The sequence below is a fragment of the Varanus komodoensis genome, unplaced genomic scaffold (assembly GCF_004798865.1).
Source record: "Varanus komodoensis strain SLA01 unplaced genomic scaffold, ASM479886v1 scaffold5, whole genome shotgun sequence".
NCBI classification, from domain to species: domain Eukaryota; kingdom Metazoa; phylum Chordata; class Lepidosauria; order Squamata; family Varanidae; genus Varanus; species Varanus komodoensis.
The window spans coordinates 36,134,609-36,160,780 of NW_025336087.1; the positions used below are offsets into that span (position 1 = coordinate 36,134,609).

The 26,172-nt window shown below is 39.7% G+C and overlaps 1 protein-coding gene across 1 annotated transcript; it reads left to right on the forward strand.

Annotated features, from left to right (window-relative positions):
- The first annotated feature begins 444 nt into the window (after positions 1-444).
- Positions 445-25,965, forward strand: LMNB1 (lamin B1). The gene is made up of 11 exons (XM_044446494.1): positions 445-1,418; positions 15,980-16,136; positions 16,280-16,405; positions 17,015-17,185; positions 18,427-18,552; positions 20,005-20,225; positions 21,085-21,310; positions 21,882-21,986; positions 22,498-22,617; positions 22,858-22,974; positions 25,286-25,965. The coding sequence occupies exons 1-11, from the start codon at positions 1,054-1,056 to the stop codon at positions 25,325-25,327; spliced, it is 1,776 nt and encodes a 591-aa protein (XP_044302429.1). The 5' UTR covers positions 445-1,053; the 3' UTR covers positions 25,328-25,965.
- The last annotated feature ends 207 nt before the right edge of the window (positions 25,966-26,172 follow it).

Sequence of the window (26,172 nt, forward strand, 5' to 3'; positions counted from 1 at the left end):
CTTGACCAGCCTGGGCAGAGGGGATGCTCAAATAGAAAGCGGTGCAGAACGCACACACAAAAAAAAAAAACTGCAAAAGGGAGAAGGGACAGAAGGGTGTTAGGATCAAGAAGCAGCAGTGCTCCTCTTCTGCCTCCCGCAGCTTCTAAGAAAGGAAGCCAAACTGGCTGGCGGGGGGAGGCGACAGAGGCTGCAAAAAACGGCTGCAGCTAGGCGCGAGGGGGCGGTGGATCGGTTTTGGGAGAGGGCGCACCCGCTGCGCGCGCCACCACCTCGCTGACAGTTGCAAGCAGCGGGTTTTGAATTTAGCGTCTAGACCTCGATGAAGAGCGCGGCTTGGCGCGCTTCGCCGCCCCATTGGCTCAGACTTGGTCACGTGAAGCGGGCAACTGCGGCGAGAGGATGGAAGACAGGGGAGGGACGCCTCGTTCTTAGCGCGCGACGGCCATATTGGGTCGGCGCTGAGCCCGCCTGTTTTGTTTCGTTCTGCCCGGGGAGGAGCGGCTGGAGGCGGCATACGCACGCTGCCTTGCGGCCGGGCGAGGGGCTCGTTTCTTCTAGCAGCAGAGACCAGCGCGCGTCTGTGTGTGCTTCCTTGCTTCATTTGCACCCATTTTATCCGCCTGCTTAGGTTGCTTTTTAAAAAAAATCCATTTCTCTCCGGCACCTGCAGAAACGCTTTCAATTGTTTTCGCTCCTCCTCTTTGATTTCCTCTTTTTCCCGCCTGCTCGCTTTCTCTGCCTTCGGAGTGTTGAGTTCATTCATTGACATCTCCAGCTCGCTTTCTGTAGGGTTGCCTTTTTGTTTCTCATTTTTGGGGCGCCGTTGCTTCCGCGACTGAGCCGAGAGAAAGGTTTTTATCGTTGATCTAATCGGGGGGCTGTTTTGCACTTGCAAGTTGCCTTCTTGCGGCAGCTTTTAACCCCTCTCTGCCGCGCTTAGTTTCCTCCTGTCCGCCTCCCTGAGCTCACCAGTTCCCCCCGTTTCCCGCCTTACTCGCTCCCTCTCTTCCTCTCCCCCCTCCTCTCGCTTCCCCGCGCATTGTTCGCGCCATGGCGGCTGCGGTGGCGGCCTCCACGCCAGTCGGGCAGCGGACCCGGAGCAGCGCGGCGAGCACCCCTCTGAGCCCCACGCGCATCACCCGCCTGCAAGAGAAGGAGGACCTGCGGGAGCTCAATGACCGCCTGGCCGTCTACATTGACAAGGTGCGGAGCCTGGAGATCGAGAACAGCTCGCTGCATCTCCAGGTCACCGAACGCGAGGAGGTGCGCGGCCGGGAGCTCACCGGCCTCAAGTCCCTCTATGAGGCCGAACTGGCCGATGCGCGACGCAGCTTGGACGACACGGCTCGAGAGAGGGCCAAGCTGCAGATCGAGCTGGGCAAGACCCGCGCAGAGCACGACCAGCTCCTTGGCAAGTAAGTGTGCGCTCTCGTCCGGGCCTGCCTCCTCGCAACCTGCCCGGCCATCTCGCTCCCGTAACGGTGAGAGCGTGCGTGGATAGGCATTGTAGGGGTGGTCTAGTCCGAAACGTGTGGCTCCCCATCGTCCCTGAGAGGCTCCTTCCTTTTACGTTGCATCTTGATGGGGACATGTGGCTGCTGAAGCAGAAGAAATTGCTGATAAGGCGAGTGGAGTCCTGCCTGTCTCGTTTTGCCTTCTTTGATGTCACTGGCAAAGAACTGGCCCTCAAGCTCTCGCCATTTCACTCCTGAATAACTCCGGCGAGCCCCTCCCTCTCGCCTCAGGCTTAATATCGCCACACCCTACTCCCCTAAATGCATATGTCGCCCCCAGGGCCTGATGTCCCTCCTGCATTCTGCACGAGAGAGTTAACATGGGCCAAAGTGCGGTTAGCCTTTATGAAGAAATCCTATGCTCCAAATGAGGACGATTTCTCCCTTGTTTGCAAGCACAAGCAGAGATGCTTTTATTTTCCTAATCTTTCCCTAGTGGAATGCTTGCTTCTGACAGTTGGGGGGGTTGCTAGTATGTTCCTATGGCCTCAGTATCCTATTTGATAAGGGTGTGCTGGGTGATAGCTGGAGATGGTTAATTCCATTCCTTTTCAAGTTACTTTATATATACATCTCAGTATGTTTGCAACTTTAAGTGCTTGCTTGTAAGGTTCTGGCTTGGAACTGTGACCAGATGGGGTGTCTACAAGCAGATCCTTTACCCACTAATTTCATTTATTTGTTCCATTAAGAAATGAGATTCAAGCATACTTTCTGAGTATGTTGCTGTCCCCTCCCCTTTCCTCCCATTCATTTTTTTTTTTTCTAGGAGAGAATACATTACTCTGATTCCTCCAGCTGCTGCCATGTGCTGTAGCTAGTGTGCTTGTATTTAAGTGAATGAAAAGAAGCCCTGCTTGTTCCTGTGGCAACTCTCTCTGGTGTTCTCATGATGGGCTTCCGGTCTTCTAAGAAAAAGAATCCAATATGAACTTTGGGTGGATTTGGCCATGTTTGATATTTTCTGTATTCAACTGCAATCTTAACAATAGTTACCAGTATTTTTGGTAATGTGGATGACATTTAAATGGATATTTACTGTGCTTATATATATCTTTTAGTGAAATGTAAAAAGTTAGTAGTACCTTGTACAGCTAAAATGGAAGGGGATTGTTTTTCTGTCTTTGCTTTAATAGATTTTACAAGAAGTGTTTGAAATATAATATGACCATACTAATTTTATCTTACATTATGTTAAAGTTCTTCTTCAAGAACTGTTTTTAAGAATTATTATTGTTTATTATGTTTGCACAGTAGCAAGAGTGTTCTGGATGGCTTAAAACATAAAACCATATGAATATAAAAGAAAGCATAATGTTTAAGACCTAAACAGTTTAAAATAACAGAATTTAAAAAGAAAGATCTAAAAAGGAATAACATTTTAAAAATACAATTCTCCAAGACATAAAAGCTGAAGGAAATAAAAATCATACTATAGGTGAGATGAGGTGAGCCTCTCTGGGGAGGACATTCTATAATCAGAATACTACCACTGAAAAAGCTCTTCTAGCCACCTCATTCAGTGGAAATCCCTGGAGGAAGGACTCTGCAGATGATCTTCAGGACCAGAAGGAGATGATATGGGAGGAGATGATCCTTCAGTTAGCCTTGCTTCAGGCAGTTTATAACTTTTAAGGTTTATAAACCAGCATTATGAGAGTGCAGTGAAGCATTAGCATTCTGGTGTCAGAAGTGTGTGAGAACTGAAAGCACATCACATTTACATGTTGAATACCTGTGGTGCCTACCTAGAGAAGTGTATTCAGTAGTCAGGCACATATGCTGCTTTGCTAATAAAATTAGCATATACCTTTCTCTTCCTCTGCCCCAACCCTCATGATTATGTGAGTAATTCAGTTCACATTCCCAGGGTAGTAAAGTATTCTCCCTATTTTTTGAAATAAGATAGATTGCTTTTGCAAGCTGCCTTTGCTTCCTTGCATGAGCGGATGCTCGGCACTTGGCAGTTTTGGAGTATGTACTGTATGTCTGAGGTATTGGAAACATCTAACTTTACAGATTCTATATGCCCTTACACAGTTTAGGTATTCCAGTTTCCTCTGCTCTGGGTTTTTTTTGGGGGGAGGGTTTGTTTTGTTTTGTTGGTAGTATCAGAAATACGTTTTCTAGAGAAACGTGCAGTAATTCTGTTAATTTTTTGTTTTTATGCCATCTTATACTTGGTAGGTATATGATCTAAACTCAGTGTTGCCAGTGTAAAAATCAGCAGTCTTTGAGTTCTTAGTCAAGTTGCTTCAGTAATGGGGCAGTCTTCCCATGAAGCGGAATGAGCCACCCTTCAGGAAGCAGAGTGGAAATCATGGCAAATTTTGCCAATCCTGACATTGCTTTCCTGCTGTTGCATATGCCATAGCAAGAGAGTGGCTGAAGCAGCTATCTGGAGCAAATGCCTGCCCTATTGTTTTTGTGCCCTCTGTATTGAGTCATAGGTTGCAAAGCCATTTCTTCTGGCCATGCTGCTCCATAGAGCTTACATGAAGGCCATGATGCAGTGCAGTGCAGTTGTAATCTCAGGTTGGTGGGTGAGCTTACAGTAGAGCTGCTAAATACTCTTAAAGCTATTAAATCCTTTAAAAATATTTAATGCTTGGTATCAGAAGGTTTTTCACTGATGGCTTCTGCAGGTTAACTTTGTAAACTTTCTTAACTGTAAACTTCCAAAATCTGAGTTACTGTTAACTTTTCTTTGGCCAACTCAGACTTCACAAAATACTGTGCAAGCTTCTGAGTTCTCTGGAATACTCCATTAGGCAAGTTTGCAAAACAGAGAGGTAGTGGGAGAGTGGCTAATATTCAAGTTCTGGAGTCTGTATTTTGATTAGTTTTGAAACAGAAAATGCGGGGATGGAGATACTCAGATTAGGCCTTACCAGGTACTGGGATGGCTGCATGTTTCATCAAGGACTCTCCCAATGATTGCCAGGAAGCAAGAAGAAACAAACAATAGTTGGTCCCTAGGTTTTGAAAATAGAACTTCAGAACCATCTACCTATTTAGGCGAAACAGTCAGGTTCCTTGGTAACTGAAACAGAAGTAGATAGAAATTACACACAGGTGTTAATGAAGCTGGAGATCATTTTACATAGCATACTGGATAAAAAAGTCAATGGAATCCAAATTAAGTAGCTTTATCTAGTAACTGGAGGGAACATGCCTTCGGAAAATAAATTACCAGCTTCAGGTGATAGAAGATCCTCTTCCTTCAATGCAGAATGTTACTGTTGAACAACTAAATTGGTATTTTCCAAACTAAGAAGAAGAATAATCCTTTTGGCTAACAAAACTACTGCCACTTTCTCTGTGACCTAGAGAATACCGTGTTCATTTGTTTTACCGGGATTATTTAACTTAATGTGAACTCATTTGCATTGATTTGAAAGTAATCTTGTCTTTTTGTAGTGTATTCATGAGATATGGGGAGATCTGAAGAGATTTTTAAAAAGTATTCTTAATGCTTTCTACCATTTTGAGACTGGTTAGGCTAAAATGACCTTGTATTCTTTTTACAGTTGTAGATTCAGATTGTCTGTATAAAGGATAACTCCTAAGTTGCATGCTTTAAGGTGAAAGGCAAGGTTAAGCTTGAAGAACAGTTTACTGTAGGGTTTAGTGAGTTCTTAAATCTTTGCATCTAGTACCATTCCTTTGCAACCTTAGAACTAAACAATGGCTTAGGCATACTAGTTTGTGATAACTTTGACAGTGATGACCAGGCAAAGAAATTGTGTGTCCTTCCGCAATTTTTCTGTTTTCGTAGTACTGCTTATGACTTTATCAGTTAAGTTGGAAGTAGGCAACTTCTTCATTTTTTTATTATGTAACCTCCCTGATAGACTGGGGATACTGCAGGCATAATATATCTTGACTTCAGCAAAGCTTTTGACAAAGTGCCCCATGATCTCCTGATTAGCAAATTCACAGAAAGTGGGCTAGATGGAACAACCATCAGATGGATCCAGAGTTAGCTAATAGAATCAGACTCAAAGAGTGCCCATCAATGGCACATTCTCAAACTGGGGAGAGGTATTGTATGAGGTAATGTATGAGGGACTGCAGGGTTCAGTCCTGGGCCCAGTGCTCTTGAACATCTTTATTAATGATTTAAATGAGGAAGTGCAGGGAACAATTATCAAGTTTGCAAATGACACAAAACTAAGTGGGATAGTAAAACCCTGGAAGACAGAAAGAAAATTCAAGGTGATCTAGGGAAGTTGAAGTACTGGGATGAAAACAACAGAATGACAAATGTGAAGTTCTGCACCTAGGAAAAAAAATGAATGCATCAATACAAGATGGCGATTACTTGGCTCAACAATACTGCAAAGTGAGAAGGTTTTTGGAATATGAGTCAACAATGTGATGTGGTTGCAAAAAGAGCAAATGCTATTTTAGTTTGCATTTTTTTTCTTTCATGGATTTATATACCTCTATATCTGGGCTCCCTGTATGGCATTAATAGAAGTGTCAGTCCCAAAGCACATGAAGTACTAGTTCTTATATATTCAGTACTGGTTAGGCACTAGAATACTCTGTCCACTTCTGGTCACCACAGTTGAAGAAGAATGCAGACAAGCTGGAAAGGGTTCAAAGGATGGCAGCAAGGATTATCTGAGGACTGAAAATGAAGCTATATGAGGAGATCTTGAAAGAACTGGGCATGTTCAGCCTGGAAAAGAGAAGATGGGAGATATAGTCCTCAATAGTCCATGATAGGTACTTGAAAGTACTTGTCAAAAGTACTTGACACAGAGAAAGGCCAGGATCTCTTCTCAATCATCCCAGAGTTCAGACATAGAATAATGGTCTCAAGTTACAAGATGCCAGGTTCTGGCTGATCATCAAGAAGAATGACTGTTAAAGCAGTAGGACAATGGAACCAGTTACCGAGCAAGGGTGTGGGCTCTCCCACACTAGAGGCATTCAGGATGCAACTGGACATCCATCTGAGAGGGGTGGTTTAACTTGGGAGTACTACACTGGGCAGGAGGTTTGACTTGATGGCCCTCTGGCCACTTCCAGCTTTACAATTTTATGATTCTATGAACTTATATGTTCTCATGGGACCACTGTTCTACTCAGGCTGTGGTCTGAGAGCCAGAAATATATTTTGTTATGTGTAGTTAGAGCAAATGAATTCAGGAATAGTTGAAGAATTTGGTACAAAACCTAAAGAGATATAAGAGATGTCTTCATACTTGGGTGTATGGTATGCAAATACTTCCCTATTTCAACAATTTGGAAAAGGGGCTGATCTACAAATAGAGAATATTGTTGTGTATTCTGTGCACTGTTTGCCAGTTCCGGGGAAGACTTCTTGCACCTTTGTTATGAAGAATGATAGAACTTAGAACAAATGTGTAAACTATTGGTAAATAAGACTCTGTGTGTAATCAAGTATCTTTATATTTTATGCCTGCTAAAAAGATTAGATCAAGGGTCCTAAAAACAGTATCAATGATCTGTATATATGATTTGATTGATTATTCAGCGTATGTGGTGTATGCATGGTGGGAGGGCTCTTTCCTGTTAAAAGTCTGACTCTAGTAAAACTCAGTAAAAGCAGCTAACTGCCAAAATACACATTGGATATATTATTTTCTATCTTGAATCTTTGTGTTACTTCCTTGCAAGTGAAACTGTGAACAAACATTTTAACGAACAGATCCCGAATAAAACTTTGTAGGACTACCAAGGATCAGATAAAATTGCTTTAGTGTGTTTGGATGGTTGAATATGGCCTGCAGCTTGAATCCTTTCTCTAAGTATACTGTTTGCTAAGAAGAATTTTTTGTGCCATTTGCTCTTACACTTGTGGCGTCTCTCTTTTAACTGAATGTAAATTTTGCTTGATTCAGCTTGCATCTTTGAACCACTAACTGGTTTGTGTGCACTGTAAATCAGAGTTCAAAGCATTGTTCTCATCATATTCAAAATTATATTCCAGGTAATTGTGCTTTCCCAGCAAGATTTGTGATGGTGTTATTTTGGGTGGGCAAGCATTCAGCCTTTGGGAAAGGTGCTTTTCAACATTAGTAATAACCTTAAATAATAGTTTTCGGTTTTGTGAGGAGGGTGTGTTTGAATATAAACATCTATACTTGGGAGGAAGAATAAATTGCCTGACATTTCGGCAAAGAAGAAAGGCAGATGGTACATATACTCTTGTAGAACCAGGTATGAGCCCTTGTGATTTTGATGCACATATTATGAACCTCTTAAGTCTCCCAAATGGTATCTGGTTATAAGTGGATTATGACAGGTATATGAATGAAAAATATACACATGTTAACTTGTATTTATTTTTCTTATTTTCATGTATTGGCTGATGAATAGAAGTGGCAATGGTTGAAGGTTGAGCTATGAGTGGGGAAGCCATGAGGGTGTAAATTCTGGCTTTTGTGAAGAACTTTGCTGCTAATTTTACTTCCTACTACATTTTAGTTAGAGCCTTTTCTGGGGAGTAACTTGTAGGGCAAAAAGGCTTTTCATAATTGAGCTGAATAGTAAATATATCAGTGAAAGCATCATACCAGTTAAAAGATGAGTGCTCAAAAAAAAAAAAAATCCGGAAGAGTAGCTATGCTAAATCTGAGCTGGCCTGAAGATGGGAGATTCTGTACACAACTCTTCATCTTGGCCTTGGTTCTCTTCTTTAAATTGATTCCTCACTAAATGTTTTTCTTAAAACATGGGTGGGGGAAAGGGGAGAAATTAACTTTGGCATTCATGCATGTGTTGGTATGTATTTGGTGCAGACCTTTCTGCCAAAGGAGAAGATTTGAAGGGCTATTTTCTATTGGTGGGTGTGGGGCCTGAAGACAAAAGAGAGTAGATCAAGATGCAAAAATACCAGGGTATTATAGGTTAAAGTACTTACTGTTAGTAGCTACGTATTAGAAGTATTTCAACCTATTAGAATGGAGCAAAAATTTCACAGAAGTCATGAAAACAGCAAAGCATTGATGGTTCAGAGAAAGGGGATTGGATCAGGGGAAAGGGGTAAGTGCTCTCTGGGCATCCCTGGAGGGCTGGATGTGGCCCTCTGGCCTAATGTTTCTCATACTGGTATATATCATATTTGGCCTCTTTCTGTCTTATAGATAGATACATGAGTGATTGTGACAACTTGCTTAGACTTTATTCAGATACCTGGGGAAAACATATGGTATAGCCCTTCTAGGATTGCACCATTTCAGGATGCATGCTTACATGCTTCTTTCTGCATTTGGAAAGTAGGCCATAAAGAAAAGGAATGACAGAAGTCTTCTCTTTGCCATGATAGCTTTCTACATTAAAATAGGTTTAAAGAACAGTATTCAAAGGTACCATGATAGGAAATCTATAGCACAGGGTTCTTCTGAATCTGTACTCTTTAAAACACAAAGCACTCTTTAATTTTCAGTAGTGGGATAGGTGAAGGAGTTATACACAAAATAGTTGTAATATCTTTTGTGGTCATTGTTGTTATGTGCTGTCAAGTCATCTCCAGCTTTTGGCAACTCTATGAATGAAAGCCCTTCTAGAAGTCCTATTCCTGACATCCCTGCTTAGCTTTTCAAAATTCCAGGCTGTGGCTCCTTCATGGAGTCATTCCATCTCTTATTTGGGCTTCTTCTGCCTTTGACTTTCCCTAGCATGATTGTCTTCTCCATTGAGTCTTGCCTTCTCAGGATATGTCCTAAGTATGACAGCATCAGTTTAATCTCTATTATAGATGGCATAGAAAGCATTTCTGCAACACTATGTAACAATTAGAAAGTTGTATTACTAAGTAAGAAGGCAGACTTCCTCAAGACTGTTGGGTGACAATCCAAAAGAATGTTATTAAGTTTACTTTTATTACAGAGAGGTGCAGAGAGTATTTTGATACCTTTATCTTCATCTTGAAAACATGCAAAGGACCCCACATCCCATTCAGGGCAATATATTTCGTGGTTCTTTGGGGTCTTTGCAGTTTAGACCTCAAGTGGAGGAAATTATTCTTTCGTCCTGATGCGTGAAGCAGGGGCTATAAATTTGACTGTTCTTAGTCAGCTAAAGCATTTCTTGCCTTGATGCATGGTAGCAGAGGCATGCCTCAGTCAACCTGAGCTCTGAATATACTTGAAACACCTCAGATAGGTCCTCTGGATAGCCAAGTTATTTGGAAAACCCTTTGAAGCACAATATATGAGGGATTCCCAATCAACTCTTTTTAGCTTGAAGATGGAGGATCCTTTTGTTTTCATCACTGCAGCTGCTACTGCATTGTTCCCTTACTGGCCAACATTTTTCATCTTGTGATTGCCCATTCTGTGTTAAAGTCTGATGGGTATATGCCAGTAGTTAGTTATCAGTAGAGGTTTCAAGAGGAACTGCAGATGTTTGCACAATACTTGATTGCATCACTGAATCAGGAGAGTGAGCAGAACACAATTTATCAGGGTTCATTCGAGTTCCTTATATATCCTGAGAAGAGGCAAATAGTTCCATACCTATTTGGTGAAGGAAAACAAGGTGAAAAGCAAAGAACGGCAATAAAAATGAAAAAGCAAGTTGCTAGGATAAAATGGAGTTATTTAAACTACCTTGAGTCCTCACAAGAGGAAGAATAGTGGGGATGTAAATGCAGTGTAAAACTAATTTTGAATGTAATTGGACAAAAGTGGAAATTCAGAACTGGCTGCATGTCCTAATTTAATGTTAACTTGTCATGATGTTCCAATTATGAAGCTGTTCTTTGTGACTTGTGTATAAATTTAAATGATTGAATCCAATTTACAGAGCTTTGAGTCAGGTTATGTTAGATGGATTTAGTGCAACTGCATCATACTAAGACAAAGTTAGTACACTGCATCCCACATTGAAGCACCTTTACAGCTTTTAGGAGAGGTGAGATATGTATGTTCACATTGGAATAAATCTAAACTTTATCACTATAATATCAGAATTCCACTGTTAATTCTCATTTTAGGTTATGTCATGCCCAAACAAAATGCCCAAATATGTGGTTCTCTGTGTTGGGTATTGTGTCTTGTCAAATTTCTTTAGGATGAATTCAGCATCACAGAGTGAGGTTGTTAATTGGAAGTTAAGAATGAAGTGTGCAATACCGCAGAGGCAGCTTGCTGTTTTTAAGTAATATTTGACTTCTGTGTTAATGTTAGGATCAACTTTAAGTGTACAATTCTGGGTGAAGTCCTTTGCTATTCTAACAATGGCTAAAAGTCAGGGGCTATGCCCTTGGGAGAAATGTCACACACATGTAGCAGCAAGTAAGGTTTATTTCCCGCCTGTATAAGGATTGGATCCAGATTCTTGGTGCTGCAATGGGAGAGACATTGCCCTCCAGATGTTCTCCCAAACCTCCAGAGCAGATTTGGAGGACATACGGGGGTTCAGGGGCAGGAAGAGAGGATGCAGAAATCCTTTCCTCAAGCAGTGTACTGTAGAACAGTATCTAGATCGAACCCTAACTATATTATTTAATTATTATTATGCTGCAGTGTATTATAGTATTAGAAATACAAATTTAGGTGCTTAACATTTCCTGCCCTTGCTTCATTACTAATTCCACTGCATGACAGAATATATGCAAAATAAACTAGATTAGTTTGCTGGAGAAACATATGCTGTAGATATTATACTACTGAATTTCAAAAGCAAATGCTCAGATCACACTAGTGAAATCAATTACTAGTTGTCTGCAAAATTTTTCAGAACTGATATAAGCATTGTAGTTTTGCTCTTTATGCATTATTTTGGAAAACAAAGGTACAACATAAGTAAATGTTGGTGGCATCTGTAATCTTAAGTAATTGTTTCTGTAATCTTCCAGTATTTCCCCCCTGTGATTAAACACTTATTCTCAGAAAGGAATATAAAATGGAATTAAATAAACTTCAACAAAACATAATTTAGAGGCAATATTGTTTGTAGTAGTAGCATAAATAATGTACTTAGTATATGGAAGTTCTATGTTGCTATTCAGTGTCTGGACTACCTTTTGGAATTACTAGATTGAGCAGTACAGCAAGAGGATCCCCTTGACACAAAGTGCACAGCTGCAAGTGTGAGCTATATCTTTTACTTGTTAGCAGCTGCCAATATTATTGTGGAAAAGCCTAAGAGGAAACCTTGTGGATATGGATATTAAGTTTTCCCATTTCCACCCAGTTACAGGAACATTAACATCTCTCTTAGAGAAACTTATTTTTTTGTCTTCTTAAATTAATACTTCCCTTTTTAAAAGTATTGTGAAATATTTATTTATTAGTAAACTTCTATGCACATTTATTATATGTATATGTATATATATAATATACAAAATATATTAAAATGCTCATTTATCATGGGCCTGTTACCAAGAACAATGGCATGATTGATTCAGTAAGTGTTGACTATGTTTCAGCTGGTGCAAAGAACAACTGTTCAGAGTAAGCAAAGTTAAGACAGCTGTCCCATATCAATATGTTAAAAGTGCAGTGAAGGTTTTTAGTGGAAGAGTTAGTTTATATCATATAAAGGAATATTTCTTTCTTAGCTGCAGTTCATTCTTCTCAACCAATCATACATTCCTTGTGCTAATGGCCTACTCTGTCTCAGGCAAAGTACTTGTTGCCCGCCTGTACATTTGGACCTCTCTCTTAAAATGAATTAATACTACAAGGTGTGGCCACTTTTTAAAAATTTGTCATGAATGCTGTTTATTCAACATAAAACTGCTTAATCTACCTGTACATATTTGAGTGATGTGTCAGACATGGTATGGCTGTGACAAACTGCTTAAGCTCCTGGATCTCCTGAAGTATAGACTTAAAATTCTTTATTCTTTATCTCATGTCAGTGGGGACATGTGTGTTGATTTTGTGGTATGGCCCATATACACGTCAAGGTATCCCAAATGAAGAAATCACCTTTGAACTTTCCTTAATTCAATATGGCTCAAAATATTGTTTCTAGTGTTTGTTTTTGGCTGGGGAGCATTCAAGAATAAAATGCTTGTCTGGTTAAGTCTGTCTGGAAATTTATATCCTAAATTGTGTAATATTTTCAATCTTTATGCACAAGCATAAAGTGGGACAGGTGGCAGCAACAAGATCTTGCAACCAGATTAGAAAGAACAAACAGTGGCAGACACTGAAATCAAATATTGTTGAATCTTTTAATTACATTTTGTTCTCTTTCTGAGGAATTCACTTTGGCATGCGTGATCATTCCCTGTTTTTACAGTACCTATGGGTTAGATTTGACTGAGAGATAAGTAATTGGCTCACTTCCACTGAATAATCTTGTGGCTGAGTTGCAGTGAAAATATAAATTAAAACTAATCTGAACATTCTATCAGTAGATAATGTTCAGTTGGTGATTTATGGTACAGCAGTGTGGAGACCCTTTTTGGTAAGGTAGCTGAGTAGTCTCTGTACACTTTGCTTTCTTTTTTTAAAACCAAGGATATGCCAATGAATAGAACAGCCTGATGCTTAAATATCACTTCTAAGAACATTGTTTGAACCATTCCCACTCCATTCCCATACAGCACCACTGGGAATTATGCGATGTTAAAGCTTCAAGTAAAAAAGAAGACAGAGGTCACTCATCATCTTATCAGAAAGTAATTCCCTACTTCCATGTGTGTTGCAACCTTCCTAAGGAAGCATGCTGAAATTCCCCACCCAACTCATTTGTTTGTTTATACCATGCAATAGCTGAAGCTCTCTGGGAGGTTTACAACACAATATAAAATAAAGTAGCAATCAAAATGTAAAAAAAATCCATACAAGTTTAAACCTAAGTTTAAAAAATGTATGTTTACTTACATCATAAGACTTGTTTATGCAGCTAACAAAGCCCCAGTACAATAGTAACAAGTTAAATGTCCTGCATTAGAGAATAGTTTTAACCTGGCACTGAAAGTTGGCATCAGTTAAGCCTCAACGGCAATCTTTTTCATTGACTTCATTGGAGTACAAGCTTGAATCAATCATAAATAACTTTTTATATAATAGGCACCAAATTTTAGTCCTGTGGATCAGGAATGCACTCCAGCTCTCTACCCTTCACTCCTCATCCCCTGATGTACTGGAACTGTGGGTCAAATATTCCCTATCAGTTAAAATTGTAAAGCAGGATGAAACCCTAGATAACACTTGGACTATGGTTTTCTAATTTGAATGTCACAGTAGAGTTGTTCAGTAACAAATGATTGGGCTTACCTTGGGTTGTTAAACTATCCTTGCTTTTTGGCCCTCCAGCCAGTAGCACAAGGAACAATGAGGCTCACCATGGCTTTTTCCCCTCTTCAATCAATAAGTTTATTGTTGTAACTATAGGTCATAACATATAAAAGAGCCATAAATGACATAAATAGTAATAAAATTTATTCCCATATTATTTTATACAATAAAATAAAAGTTGTAAATAAAAGGTTATAACAAAGAAGGGTCAATGCAACAACTAATAACTTTAAAAATTCTTTCTGAGTTTAAATGAGAGCAGTGTGGAAAAAACATTTTCCCTATACCTGCCCCAACTCTTCCACCTCAATATATATGCAGTACCTACTTTCTTATTTATCTTACTGTTCTAATCTAATATACATTTGTATAATTTGTGGAATGATCCTATGGCTCTCTTCACAGGGTCTAGAGTACCATAGGATTTTTTTTCTCCAAAGGCCCAACTCTAACCCTGGAGCTGGAGCACCTCACTTGCTGCACTTGTCCACACCTGGCATAGAAAGATCCATGTTTATGGATCTTTCTTTATGGTTGTAAGTAGATAATCAGGGGCAGAGTGGGGGGGGGGGTGGGAATGCAACATATTCTGGTAGTACCTCAGCCTTCTTCTTCCCCCTCAGAAGTGATACATTTAAGTTGTTAAAACTGCCTTTCTGGTTGATTTTGGGAGCAGCAGGAATATGGAAATGACCTTCACCTTTACACACTCTTCCCATCTTGCATAGGATGCTTGCACTTCTTGGAGTTCAGAGGTTAGAAACATAGAAACAAAGCAAGTCTGAAGAGTCCTCCCAGGCCATCTAGTCTGACCCCTGCCTCCAACCAGCTCTGCTCATGTGGTTGTCCAGTCTTTCCTTGAGCACCCTCACTGATGGGGCCTCAACCACCATCCTTAGAAGCCAATTGAATATCCTAGGGATCCTAACCATCAGGAAGTACTTCCTGACATTCAACCTGAAGCCTGGTTCCTTGAGCTTTGCCCCATTAGAACAAAGGTCATGACTCCTCACATACACCTATAAGTCACTAAAAGATTCCCTTGGAATCTCCTCTTCTCCTGGATAAAAAGACCCAGTTCCCTCAATCTCTCCTCATTTGTCGTCGCTCCCAAGCCGGCTACCATTCTTGTGACCCTACGCTGAACCGATTCTAACCTAGCTACATCTCTCGTATAAGGTGGAGCCCAGAAATGGACATGGTACTCCAGTTGTGGGTGCACCAGAGTCACGTAGAGCATTACAAACACCTCCCTAGATCTGGAAGCCACTTTTCTGGCTATACTTCCAAGGGTGGTGTTTGCCTTCTTAACTGCTGTGTCACACTGCTGGCTCATGTTCAGCGTGCTGTCAGCAAGTACCCCAAGATCCCTTTCACAAGTGCTGCTCTCCAGCCACTTGTCCCCCATCCTGTACCTTTGACACTTTTTCCTGTGTCCCAAGTGCAAGACCTTGCACTTATCCATGTTGAATGCCATCCTATTGTCCTCCACCCACCTTCACAGCCTGTCCAGATCCTTCCGTTTTGAGCCCTTATATTACCTATATTAGTTTTTATATATACCTGTATTAGTTTTTATTGTTTGAGAGGTAGAAAGAAATAGAAGTTGAAAAAAGCAACCACAAAATCCTGAAGTCAACTGAAGCAGGTACTTTTGGACAGAAACTGTTTTATGCAGACTCTGCTTGTTCCTCTCATGAATCTTTCTCCAGATTTAATGTAACTACCAAGACCTCTTCAGTACTTTTTTCTTTGAAAATGAGGGCTATACTTAATCAAAGTATCTCTGCAGTTGTAACTTCTGTCTGGTCTGACTGGAAAGTTTTGGCATTATAAAACTAGTTGGGAAGATACTGGTAAGCTCATAAGCTGACAGGTATCAGGAAACATGATCTTCAAAAGTTATACCAGTTAGCTGTATCTGTTATAAGAAAACTTAGTGTCATTATTTAATGTGTAGATGGCATAGAAATGATAATGCAGAAATAAGAGTTTTCTTTTCCTAGTTGAAATATCAAGAACATGAAGTAAAACCCTTCCTGAACCTTCAGAAGAGAGCAGAATGGGCTAGCAGTCTTGCGAGAGGTCACTGCAGTCCCATGTCATCATGAGGGGAGGAATTGGTTGGGGAGGGGGTCCAAGTGGCAAGAAAACTGCAAAACAAGACCTGGGGAGGCACATGTTGGTCTGCCCACTCATAGAATGAACTTCTCTTATCTATTCTAGCTATGCAAAAAAAGAGTCTGATCTGAATGGAGCTCTGGCTAAGCTTCGTGAGTTTGAGGCTGCTCTAAATGCTAAAGAAGCGGCACTTGCAACAGCGCTTGGTGATAAGAAAGGTCTAGAGGGGGAGCTTGAAGAGTTGAAAGATCATATTGCTCAGGTAAGACAGAAGTAGTTTTCCTCTTTGGTCTTATATTGTGGGAGATAGTAGGATGATCATAATTTAGGGAAAGAATGGTACACTAATTGCCTGGTTGTGTATACAAGCTGGTTTACTAATTTACCATAAATATTTCTTTAAAGCTTGAAGCTGCTTTAGCAGCTGCCAAGAAACAACTGGTAGATGAAACATTACTGAAAGTGGATCTTGAAAATCGTTGTCAGAGTTTGATTGAAGACTTGGAATTCCGAAAAAACATGTATGAAGAGGTAATAAAATTAAAGTTCCAAATCTTGTCTGGGCAGTTTTTTTGTTGAAGGTCACATTCCCATGGGAGTAATCTGAGAATCATTATGGTGGATTAAAAGTGTTAACAGAGTTAAAGGTGACCCCGACCACCATTTTCCCTCTCCCACTTTCTTTCTGATCAGTAGGCTGCCATGGAAGGGGTAGGTGGTATTTGCCAGAAGCCTGGAACTGATTGCAAGCAAAGGCTGTTGAATTTAATCCAAGAACCACATTAAATTATCTAAAGTAATGCCTTGGTACCAGTTTTATAGTAATCTTGTAGGAATTTTTTTCACAGTATGCTTTTAAGTTGCCTAACCCAAATACATGTTCAGAATCTCCTCCCTCCCTCTCTCTCTCTCTCTCTCTCTCTCTCTCTCTCTTATGAAAAGAACTGTCTCTGGACCTTTATCAAGGTTCTTCAGGAAGCCCAAGCATGAATAAAGTGAGGCTTACCTGCTCACCACCACACAGAGCAATTAGTGGTTAAATAGGGCCATATTTCCATCTAGTATGGCAAAGTTGTGTTCCTGAAAAATACTGCATGATTTCCTGAATATAAGCATGTAACTTTCTTCATTCATTCTTAGGAAATCAATGAGACACGAAGAAAGCATGAGACCCGTCTTGTTGAGGTGGATTCGGGGCGTCAAATAGAATATGAACACAAACTGGCCCAAGCACTTCAGGAAATGAGAGAGCAGCATGATATACAAGTGAAATTGTATAAGGAGGAGCTTGAAGAAACTTACCATGCCAAAGTAATGATACTTGCTTTTGAATGTCTTTTGATTTTAATAACTTGTAGAAGCTTTGCTGTGCACTTGAAATAGATAGTGTTGAACTTGAATCTCAAATTTTTAGACACCTTGGGCTTAAAGATCTTCTTTAGGTAGCTATGGGTTTAAAAAGCAACATTCAAAATGTGAACACTTTAAAAAAGCAAGCTCTATATGTTGACAAGTTTAGCCTTGGACAATAAAAAGCACACACTCTTATTTAGGTAAAGAAGCAAGGTAGAATATAAATTCTAGTAAAGAAAAGAGTGCATTCTAGTAAAGAAAAGAGTGAAGAGTGCATATTTCAGAAAATTTATTTTCCGTATTCAAGCAAAAGGTTTGAAGGGCAGGGATCTGGTTTGTTTTTGTCCGCCCTCTCCCTTTTTCTTATATCAACTTGTAGCTCTGACTTCTGTTTCACTTAACTGACCTTAAAATATTAATGCTACAAGGTGTTCTTGAAACAGTGTTAGTCTGTGTTTTCTTGTGAATCTGCACTTGCCCACACTGGACAGCTTTAAAAAAAGTCAACTAAAACTGAAGGAGAAATTTTAAAAAATGTCTTGTGCCAGTATCAATACTTTCAAATGAACTGGGTTCATTAGAAACTAGTCTTGAATCACTCAAAGTTCAGTTGGGTTTTCATTTTTAGTGAATTTCTCATCCTGTCAAATCTCATTCATTCATTATATTTATATCCTGCCCTTTTCCTGTCAAGGAACTCAAGGCAACTTATATAAGTCTCCTTCCCTCTGCACAACAACAACCCTGTGAGGTAGTTTGGGCTGAGAGTCTGTGACTGCTCCAGAGTCACCCAGTTAGCTCCATGGGCTGAGTAGAGACTAGAACCCAGATCTCCTGAGTCCCAGTCTAGCACTCTTAGCCACTAGACCACACTGATCTTATTTCTGTTTCTTATTTAATGTTCCCATGCAGAGGTGATAAGAATAGTAAATAATTTTGCAGCTAGTGTGCCTTAAGGCAATGGTTGGAAATGAAAAAAAAAATCTGTATACCTTCTGTGTCTCGAAGTCTGTCTTCTCGGGGAAATGCTACATATGTAGTTGTCAGTTTGTAAGAAAAGCTTGCATGACAGCTTTCCTGTATTACATAATCTTCATGCCTTACTTAATGTTGTTGCAGACCTTTAAAAAAGTACAAGTGCTTGCTTCTGTATTTTTGGGAGATCAAATGTGGAGTGTGCTCTGCTTGCTTTTCTGCAGCTTGAGAATGCCAGGCTTTCCTCTGAAATGTGTAGTTCAGCAGCTAATGCAGTAAGAGAAGAACTTATGGAAAGTCGCATGCGCATTGATAGTCTCTCTTCCCAACTGGCTGCTTTACAGAAAGAGGTAAGGAATTCATGGTCCTGATTTTGTCATTCTGCTAGAAGATAAGTACTTTTAGATGCTTCATAGATTATACAAGTGAGGACTTGCAACATAATGTACACATCTGAGCAGTGAACACTAGCTGGCAGAAGTGAGTAAGGAAGAGGATGGGTACTGTGAGTGGAGAGGGGAAGGCGTCTGATGAGCCTTCAGAATGGGTTAGTTCTGCTTGTCTTGCCAGGAGGCTTTGCTTCCCCTTTAGCAGTGTACTATCTAGGGCTGACTCTGAAGGTGAGAAGGAAAGCATATGTATACTTTGGCTGAGTTGTTAAGGGTGGTAATACTGAATGCAGCTAAACCCTCCTTTTCTGAACCCATGAATAGTACTTCCTTATGTGGAAATAGGCAGGACAATTTCTGCTTATTATTACATTGCATTTATATCTCAAGGAATCCATTCCTTGCAAGAAATACATTTCTCCCCCCTACCAGCCTCCCTCCAGCATAAGGCTAGAACAAGTTTCAGAGCAGAGTGAGGGCAGATTTTGGAGTCTTATCCATGTAGAGACTTTTTGCTGGGTGATCTTTTATGACTTTCCAATTAACTGGACCTGGAAAGTTGAATCGGAATTAGATTTTTATAGTTGTGAACATACTTATGGAAACTACAGTTGCAATCTGTATTTTTTGTCAATCTTCTATGAGTCAGTGCCAACTGCTGTCCCCCTTTGTGGTAATAAAATTGTATTAGTAGTTTTGTTTTTGGTTCATGACTGAGGATGCTTGCTGCAGGCAGAGTGTATAATTCTGTAGAAGCCTAGCATATGAATGCTAAGAATTCAGCTTCCTGAGATAATTCTGTTGCTTACATAATGAAAGTATGTGGGCTGTACTTTCTGATATCTCAGAAGCCAGAGGGATGGCTGAATATGATTTCCATTGGTCAGAATCTGGTCTCTTTCCCATAATTAACAAAATCACACATTTTATGTATTTGAGGTTCCTTCAGTGTTCTTAATTTTTATAATTACACAGATGATATAATTTGGATTGTCTTCACTTAAAATTTACACTTTTTGCATAGGCTACAGAACAGCACTGATTAACTTACCTTTCTTCATGCTCAGGTCTGCCCCAGCATATGCGCACTGTGTCATTAAAAAGAAAATACCTCACTCTGAGGATGAGCCTGTTTTGCAATTCTTCAATGAATTCCTTGAGTTATTCTTGCACAAGATAGAATATTTGTTACATGTATTTTCTCACTACTTTGCAACCATAGTCAGCAGCTTTGCAACTTTAAATAGGAAGAAATAGATACAGTAATAACTCTTACACAATATACAGTTTGTATTAAAAACTGGAACCAAGTGTCTCTTAACTTGGCTCCTTGTGTTTAATACTAGCATCTTTACATAACGGTGTTTGGAAGTCAATATTGTTGAATCTTTGTTGTTGCTTTTAAAATTTTAGTCTAGGGGATGGCTAGAGAGAATGCAAGAACTGGAGGATATCCTGGCTAAAGAAAGGGACAATTTTCGCAGAACACTGTCTGATAAAGAGAGAGAGATGGCAGAGATAAGAGATCAGATGCAGCAGCAGCTGAATGATTATGAACAACTGCTAGATGTAAAATTGGCTCTGGATATGGAAATCAATGCATACAGGAAGCTCTTAGAGGGTGAAGAAGAAAGGTAAGAACAATTTGTGATTTAAGGGATAGATAATAAACTAAGGCTCATGTAGCCCAACCACTTGCCCAACTCAACTGCAGGCTGACACAGTCCACATCCAAGGGAAGAAGAAAAAGCATCATGTAAACGGCACCCCTCCCACGTTTTATCTTAAGCTTTTTGTGTGAACACTGCTGTTCTCTTACATCTGACTGTATGGAACTGTATGACACTCTGGGTAGTTTGGGTTGGACCACAACTGAACCTAGCTAAAATACTTCTGATGCCTAAAGTTTTTCTTCTCTTGGAAGTCCTGATCATTGATATAATTGCCTTACTGTTAGTTCAGCTGTAAATATCTGCTTTAGCATATGGTTGAGGTGCACCCATATGGTGGGGCTTTGCTATTCCCTTGTTCTATTCACTAAGAGCTTGGCAAGCAGAAAGCTGCTGCTGCTGTTCCTGTCAGCCAGAACTGACACAAGACTCTAAAACAGGTTGTCCCAGGGGATGGACCAGCTTCACATCTGCTGGACCTAAAGCCTCTCTCTTTTCCTTGTCTGGGCCTATCAGCTAAGACAGATTGGAGCCCTTCTTCCCCATGCTGTCTCCAGGTTAAATCATATTCTTTGAAGGCCTAAGCTGTCACTTAATTCAGCAGCTGTCTGTTGAAAACATATAGATCTAATTAGTCTCAGTGGTGGGGAAAGTATGTAAAAATGGATGCATTTGAAATCTTGCTTTCAGGTAATTAATGTATGCAGAGAAGACCATATCATTTTAAGCAATTAGCTGTAATCCTGTCTGAGAGAGATGGGAGGAGAAGAGAAGCATACCTGAAAAATTACTGAGTTTTTATGGATTTCCTCTTATTATTCAGGTTGAAGCTTAGTCCCAGCCCTTCTTCTCGTGTGACAGTCTCTCGGGCATCATCAAGTCGCAGCGTGCGTACCACCAGGGGCAAGAGAAAGAGAGTTGATGTTGAAGAGTCAGAGGCTAGTAGTAGTGTTAGCATCTCTCATTCAGCTTCTGCTACTGGAAGTATCTGCATTGAAGAGATTGATGTGGATGGGAAATTCATCCGCTTGAAGAACACTTCTGATCAGGTATATGAATAATTGTCATATGTTTTTTTTAAAAAAGCCAGTGGTTTCTAACTCTATGTTTGTAGGTGATTAAATACAGATTATATGAGGAAATGAGCCAGTGTTGTGTAGTAGTTAAGAGGCCTTAAGCTATCTGGGTTCCAGTCTCTTGCTTAGCCAAGGAAGCCATCTGGGTCACTTTGAGCCAGACCAAGGTACATCACAGGGTTGTTGTGGGGATAAGGTTGAGAACAGCAGGAAAATGATTTAAGGCACTTCACTTTCCTTGAAAGAAAAAATGAATGAATACATGAAAATAATTCCTTTGGGTGATGGGGGTGGGAAGAAAACTGAAATATTCTCCTGAAGCAGCAACTTCAAGTGGTTTAAGGTGATTCAGAATTGAAAATCTTAAATATTTTTGCAACAAGATGTGCTATAGTTGAAGCAATAATGGCCACATTAGTGATACGTTAATAGAAAGGGCTAGAGGACATCCAAAATGTACAGTGTATCTGTGTTGTAAAATAAATGGTTAAACATCCAGACATATGTAATGGCTTGACATGGAAACTTTTCTGTTTTTGCTTAGGATCAACCAATGGGAGGTTGGGAGATGATCAGAAAAATAGGAGACACTTCTGTCACTTATAAATATACCTCAAGATATGTGCTGAAGGCAGGGCAGACTGTGACAGTAAGTGAAATCTTCTTCAAAGAAAATAGAAATGTAATACCCACAGGTGTGCTGCGAAACTGCTTGGGGTCCTTGTTAGTTTATAGTTGCCACTAGTTGCTGGGACACTTAAGTGGCTTTTGAAAAGTTGTAAACTTGCACTTTCATGTGCAGTAGTCCTGGTAAACTGTTACTGAAATGCTTGGCTGAGAAAACAGGAATATGGTGGTAGGGGATCATTTGCATGCAATTAATACACTGGGGTGGGGGGCTTAAACCTCTTTTGCTTAACTCTACCTCACAACTGCTCTTACTGTGATTGTTAATACTTCTGCCAAACTTGCCAGCATCCAAGCTAATCAGCACTTTGATTTGTATTGATTTTTTTTTTTTTTGGTTTATGTTTCCAGTAATACATTTGCTTCTATTTGCACTCTAGTTTTACTCTTTTAGTGAAATACATAGTTTGCATGTATCTTTTCTCTGGAAGTTGTATTTTAATACTATCTGGTATATCTTTTTGCTTTTTCAGATATGGGCTGCTAATGCTGGAGTAACAGCCAGTCCTCCTTCTGACCTCATCTGGAAGAACCAGAACTCTTGGGGTACTGGCAAAGATGTGAAAGTTATATTGAAAAACTCTCAGGGAGAGGTAATGTAGAAACTTAGTAACACTTTATTCAAAAGTGGAGGAAAGTGTATTTTTACTTGAATATATAGTGCATGGGCAAGTGTTCATGCCACTTAATAAGCCCATTCAGGTTATAAACTGACAGTAGTAATACAAGATATCAGCAGAAGAGAACTAAAAATGTCCTAAAATTTTCTAAAACACTTAACATCACCATGGCATTGAAAGCATTAGATAATAGAACAAGTTTTTCTATTCCAGGAGGTTGCTCAGAGAAGTACAGTCTTCAAAACAACTTTACTTGAAGCTGAAGAGGGAGAAGAAGCAGAGGAAGAACCAGTTGAAGTGGTAGAAGAGGAGGATCTTTTCCACCAGCAGGTACCTTAAATCTGAAATAATTACCTTCCAAATAGTGACATTTGCAGGAAAGCATATTGGATAATGGTTTAATAGATGAACATGTAAACCACTAGAGAGAAATAAACAATGGGGCATTGCGACTGATCTGCTTTTTTTTCTTAAAGCACCAGCTTAAAAAATGATTCATTTTAAGACCTGTTTATAACTTCCACTATAATTGTTTGCTTTAAAATATATTTTATGTGGAACTCTGTCAACATTGTATAAGTGCTCAAGGAGCCACAATTTTGCTCTCTAGGGAAGGCATCTGGTGATAGCCTCTGGCATGGTGGTGACATGCTCGAGGCTTTCCCCTAACCCTGGAGCTGCTAGTCCCAAAGTTCAGAAGAAGCTTGGGATTTGTTCTTATTCTGTGTTAATTTGATCAGGATGCTTAGCAAGCAAGGTCCAAAGCAAGTCCCCATACTCCAGTTCCTAGCTTAGAACTGAGGAGGGGAACGGGGCTTTGTTGCTGACCAGACATGTGTTTCAGTTGCAAAGCATGAGGCTTGGGAGAAGATCCCCATGTGCTACAGGAGCAGCATGGTCTTAGCAACCACTGGCTAGCCACAATCTGTGGACCCCTACAAGTATTACAAGGACTGAAACCATATAACTCTGGGAAAAGTTTTATAATGGCTTTGGCAAAGGCATTTAAAGGATAGCTTCTGGTGATTTCTTAAGAGTGAATTCCTCTATGTATTCTGTCTTCGCTACATTCATGGAGTAGCATTCTTGCACCAGTGCTTGCAAAATTGAAACCACTTGTATTGTTTGTTCTGGAACTACCAGTCTAGTTACTGCTGTTAACGAAAGAATGTTTCAGTCCTAGTAAGAGCACAAACTTGTATTGGCACCAGGCATACCATGGTAGAAAGTGATGGATGGCATGGGCAGTGTTTTTTCCCAGTCTTCTAAATCACCAAAATCCTGGTCTGGTTCTTTCAAACAAATGAGGGGATAAAATGTCTAGCCTGTACTGTTTCTGTCTGCTCATGCCTTGCAGAAGTCCTGGTTGGCTAAATGCTCTTCTTTGTATGAATGTGTGTGTGTGTGTGCACGTGCTCACATACCAACTGACCTATCTAAACTCAGGAAAGGCACTGTTGAGATTTCTGTAAGGGACAGCATGCTGCTTTTTATATGCATGCTCTTGAGAAGGATCTCCTGCTCCTTAGGGCTACATCATTCACACACTTCTCTCATTCACTGTCAGAGGGATGCAGTGAGAGTTCTCGCTTGCATACAGCTGTTGAAACTGCCTTCCTAGCATCAATCCTGCATGCATCATTATAATCAAAGAGTAGTGTTACATCGCCTAGGCTGGAATGTTTTTTAAAATCCACTTGAACTAGAACGTTTCCATATAACCATATAACCTTTTCTTCTTTCAGTGAAGAAAAGTCGTTTTCTTAAATACCCTGTTGGGTATCTAAAGGTCTTAAAATACAGCAGTCTTAACAGCTAATGAAAATTGGTCTGCAATAGACATAAGCATTGTGAGGGGCTTGAGCAAAGCCCATAGTCTCTCATTAGTAACTTGAGAGTCTCCAAAACAGAATTGGTATTGGAGAGATGATAGCACTTTTGTGGTAAGGAACAAATTCCCAGAGTTCAGTATGTCACATAGAAAATGCAGTGAATAAATAAAGGCACATAGAGGCCACTCCAGGTCTTGAGGTACTGAAATTCCTCTCTGATTAGTTAATTAAAAAAAAAAAAACTTCAATGGTGTGAATTCAGTTAGATCTGAAGCATAGTGTAGGGCTGTGGCATTTTATATTCTGCTTGCTACATGGATTTGATCTATACATTTGTACTAACTTTTCTGTCTGAACCTTGATTGGAAAGTAGTGGTTTGAGTATGTGTTTTAATTATCATCATTGCTCATCTGTCTAATAATTTTGAATTTATTGGTGGTTACTCATGTTGGATACACATTGGTCTGTTTTGCTCTGCTACTATAACTGTATCATTAGATATTAGGAAGTGATAAACCCATTATATCATAGCTGTTGATCAAAACTAGGAGAAAGCTATAACTTAGAACATTTGCTGTTTGACAGCAGGTAAGTGTCTGAAGCTTTCTATGCACATATGAGCTTGTTCATGTCCACAGTACTGTTAATGGGAAAGTTGACCTTAATTTTTTTGCTCTCGTATAGGTCAGGAAAGAAGGCAGAGTACGCATTATATTGAACTGTATTATCAAATATTAAAATCTTTTAAAGATAACATAAAATGTGTCAACTCTAGATGTAATTAAAGCTGTCTTTCTATTTAAAACAGGGAGACCCACGAGCAGGCAATAGAAGCTGTGCAATCATGTAAATGCCAGTCATCTATATTCCTTAGTTATGTTAATCCCTTCCTGCAGAAGAGAGCCTTCTTGGAAGCACAACATATTTTTGTATTTCCTTTTGTGAATTTTAAAGCTGTGTCTGGCCTTAATTTCCTTTGTCACAGAGATGGAGGTTTTTTGTAAGTGAAACCCATATATATAGCTTTTTGAAATGTGAAATATTGACACTGAATAATGTACTGTTTTTTCAAGAACAGCCCTCATTTTTATGCTGGTCCTTTTTTAATATCCTCATTCAAAAGTAATAAACTACTGTGTGGGGGGGTTGATTATTAGACTAGCCATCTGCTTTCTGTCCTTTTACCCTTAGATGCTTTTTGGAAGAGGAAGGAAAGATGTATTCAACAAGACTTTTTGTACTGAATTTTTTTTCTATTTTCACAATCAGGTTACGCAAACTTTACTCTGAACATTTGTAAAGAATATTGTTTATCAGTTGCATCATAAACGGATGAAGGATTCCACAAAATTCCTTTGCTAGTTTTTCATCATTTAAGATACTTAATCAGGAAACAGATTTACTTTAATGTGTTAGATGTGTTTTTAAATTCTAGTGTAACCATCCTTTTTCATGTTAAACTAACAAATAAACGCTATCTTAAGAAAACGTGTATGTTGATACTTTTAAAATAAATCTTGGGTTTTCCTTTTAGTAAGAAAAATTTCGGAGAAAAGACCTGTTTTGCAAATTCAACTTATCTGTTCTCAATCATGCAAGATACTTTTTAGTGTCCTTGAGTTTTTGGAATATATTTGCATCATTTACTCTTGAAGCACTATGCCTTTTTCAGAGGTAACTTGCAAGAAATTGCCT

Bases quoted from the DNA above. Each gene is read 5' to 3' on its own strand.
- LMNB1 (XM_044446494.1), top strand. From the start codon at position 1,054: ATGGCGGCTGCGGTGGCGGCCTCCACGCCAGTCGGGCAGCGGACCCGG. The intron at 1,419-15,979 runs GTAAGTGTGCGC...TATCTATTCTAG, and splicing joins CACGACCAGCTCCTTGGCAA to CTATGCAAAAAAAGAGTCTG. The intron at 20,226-21,084 runs GTAAGAACAATT...CTTATTATTCAG, and splicing joins TTAGAGGGTGAAGAAGAAAG to GTTGAAGCTTAGTCCCAGCC.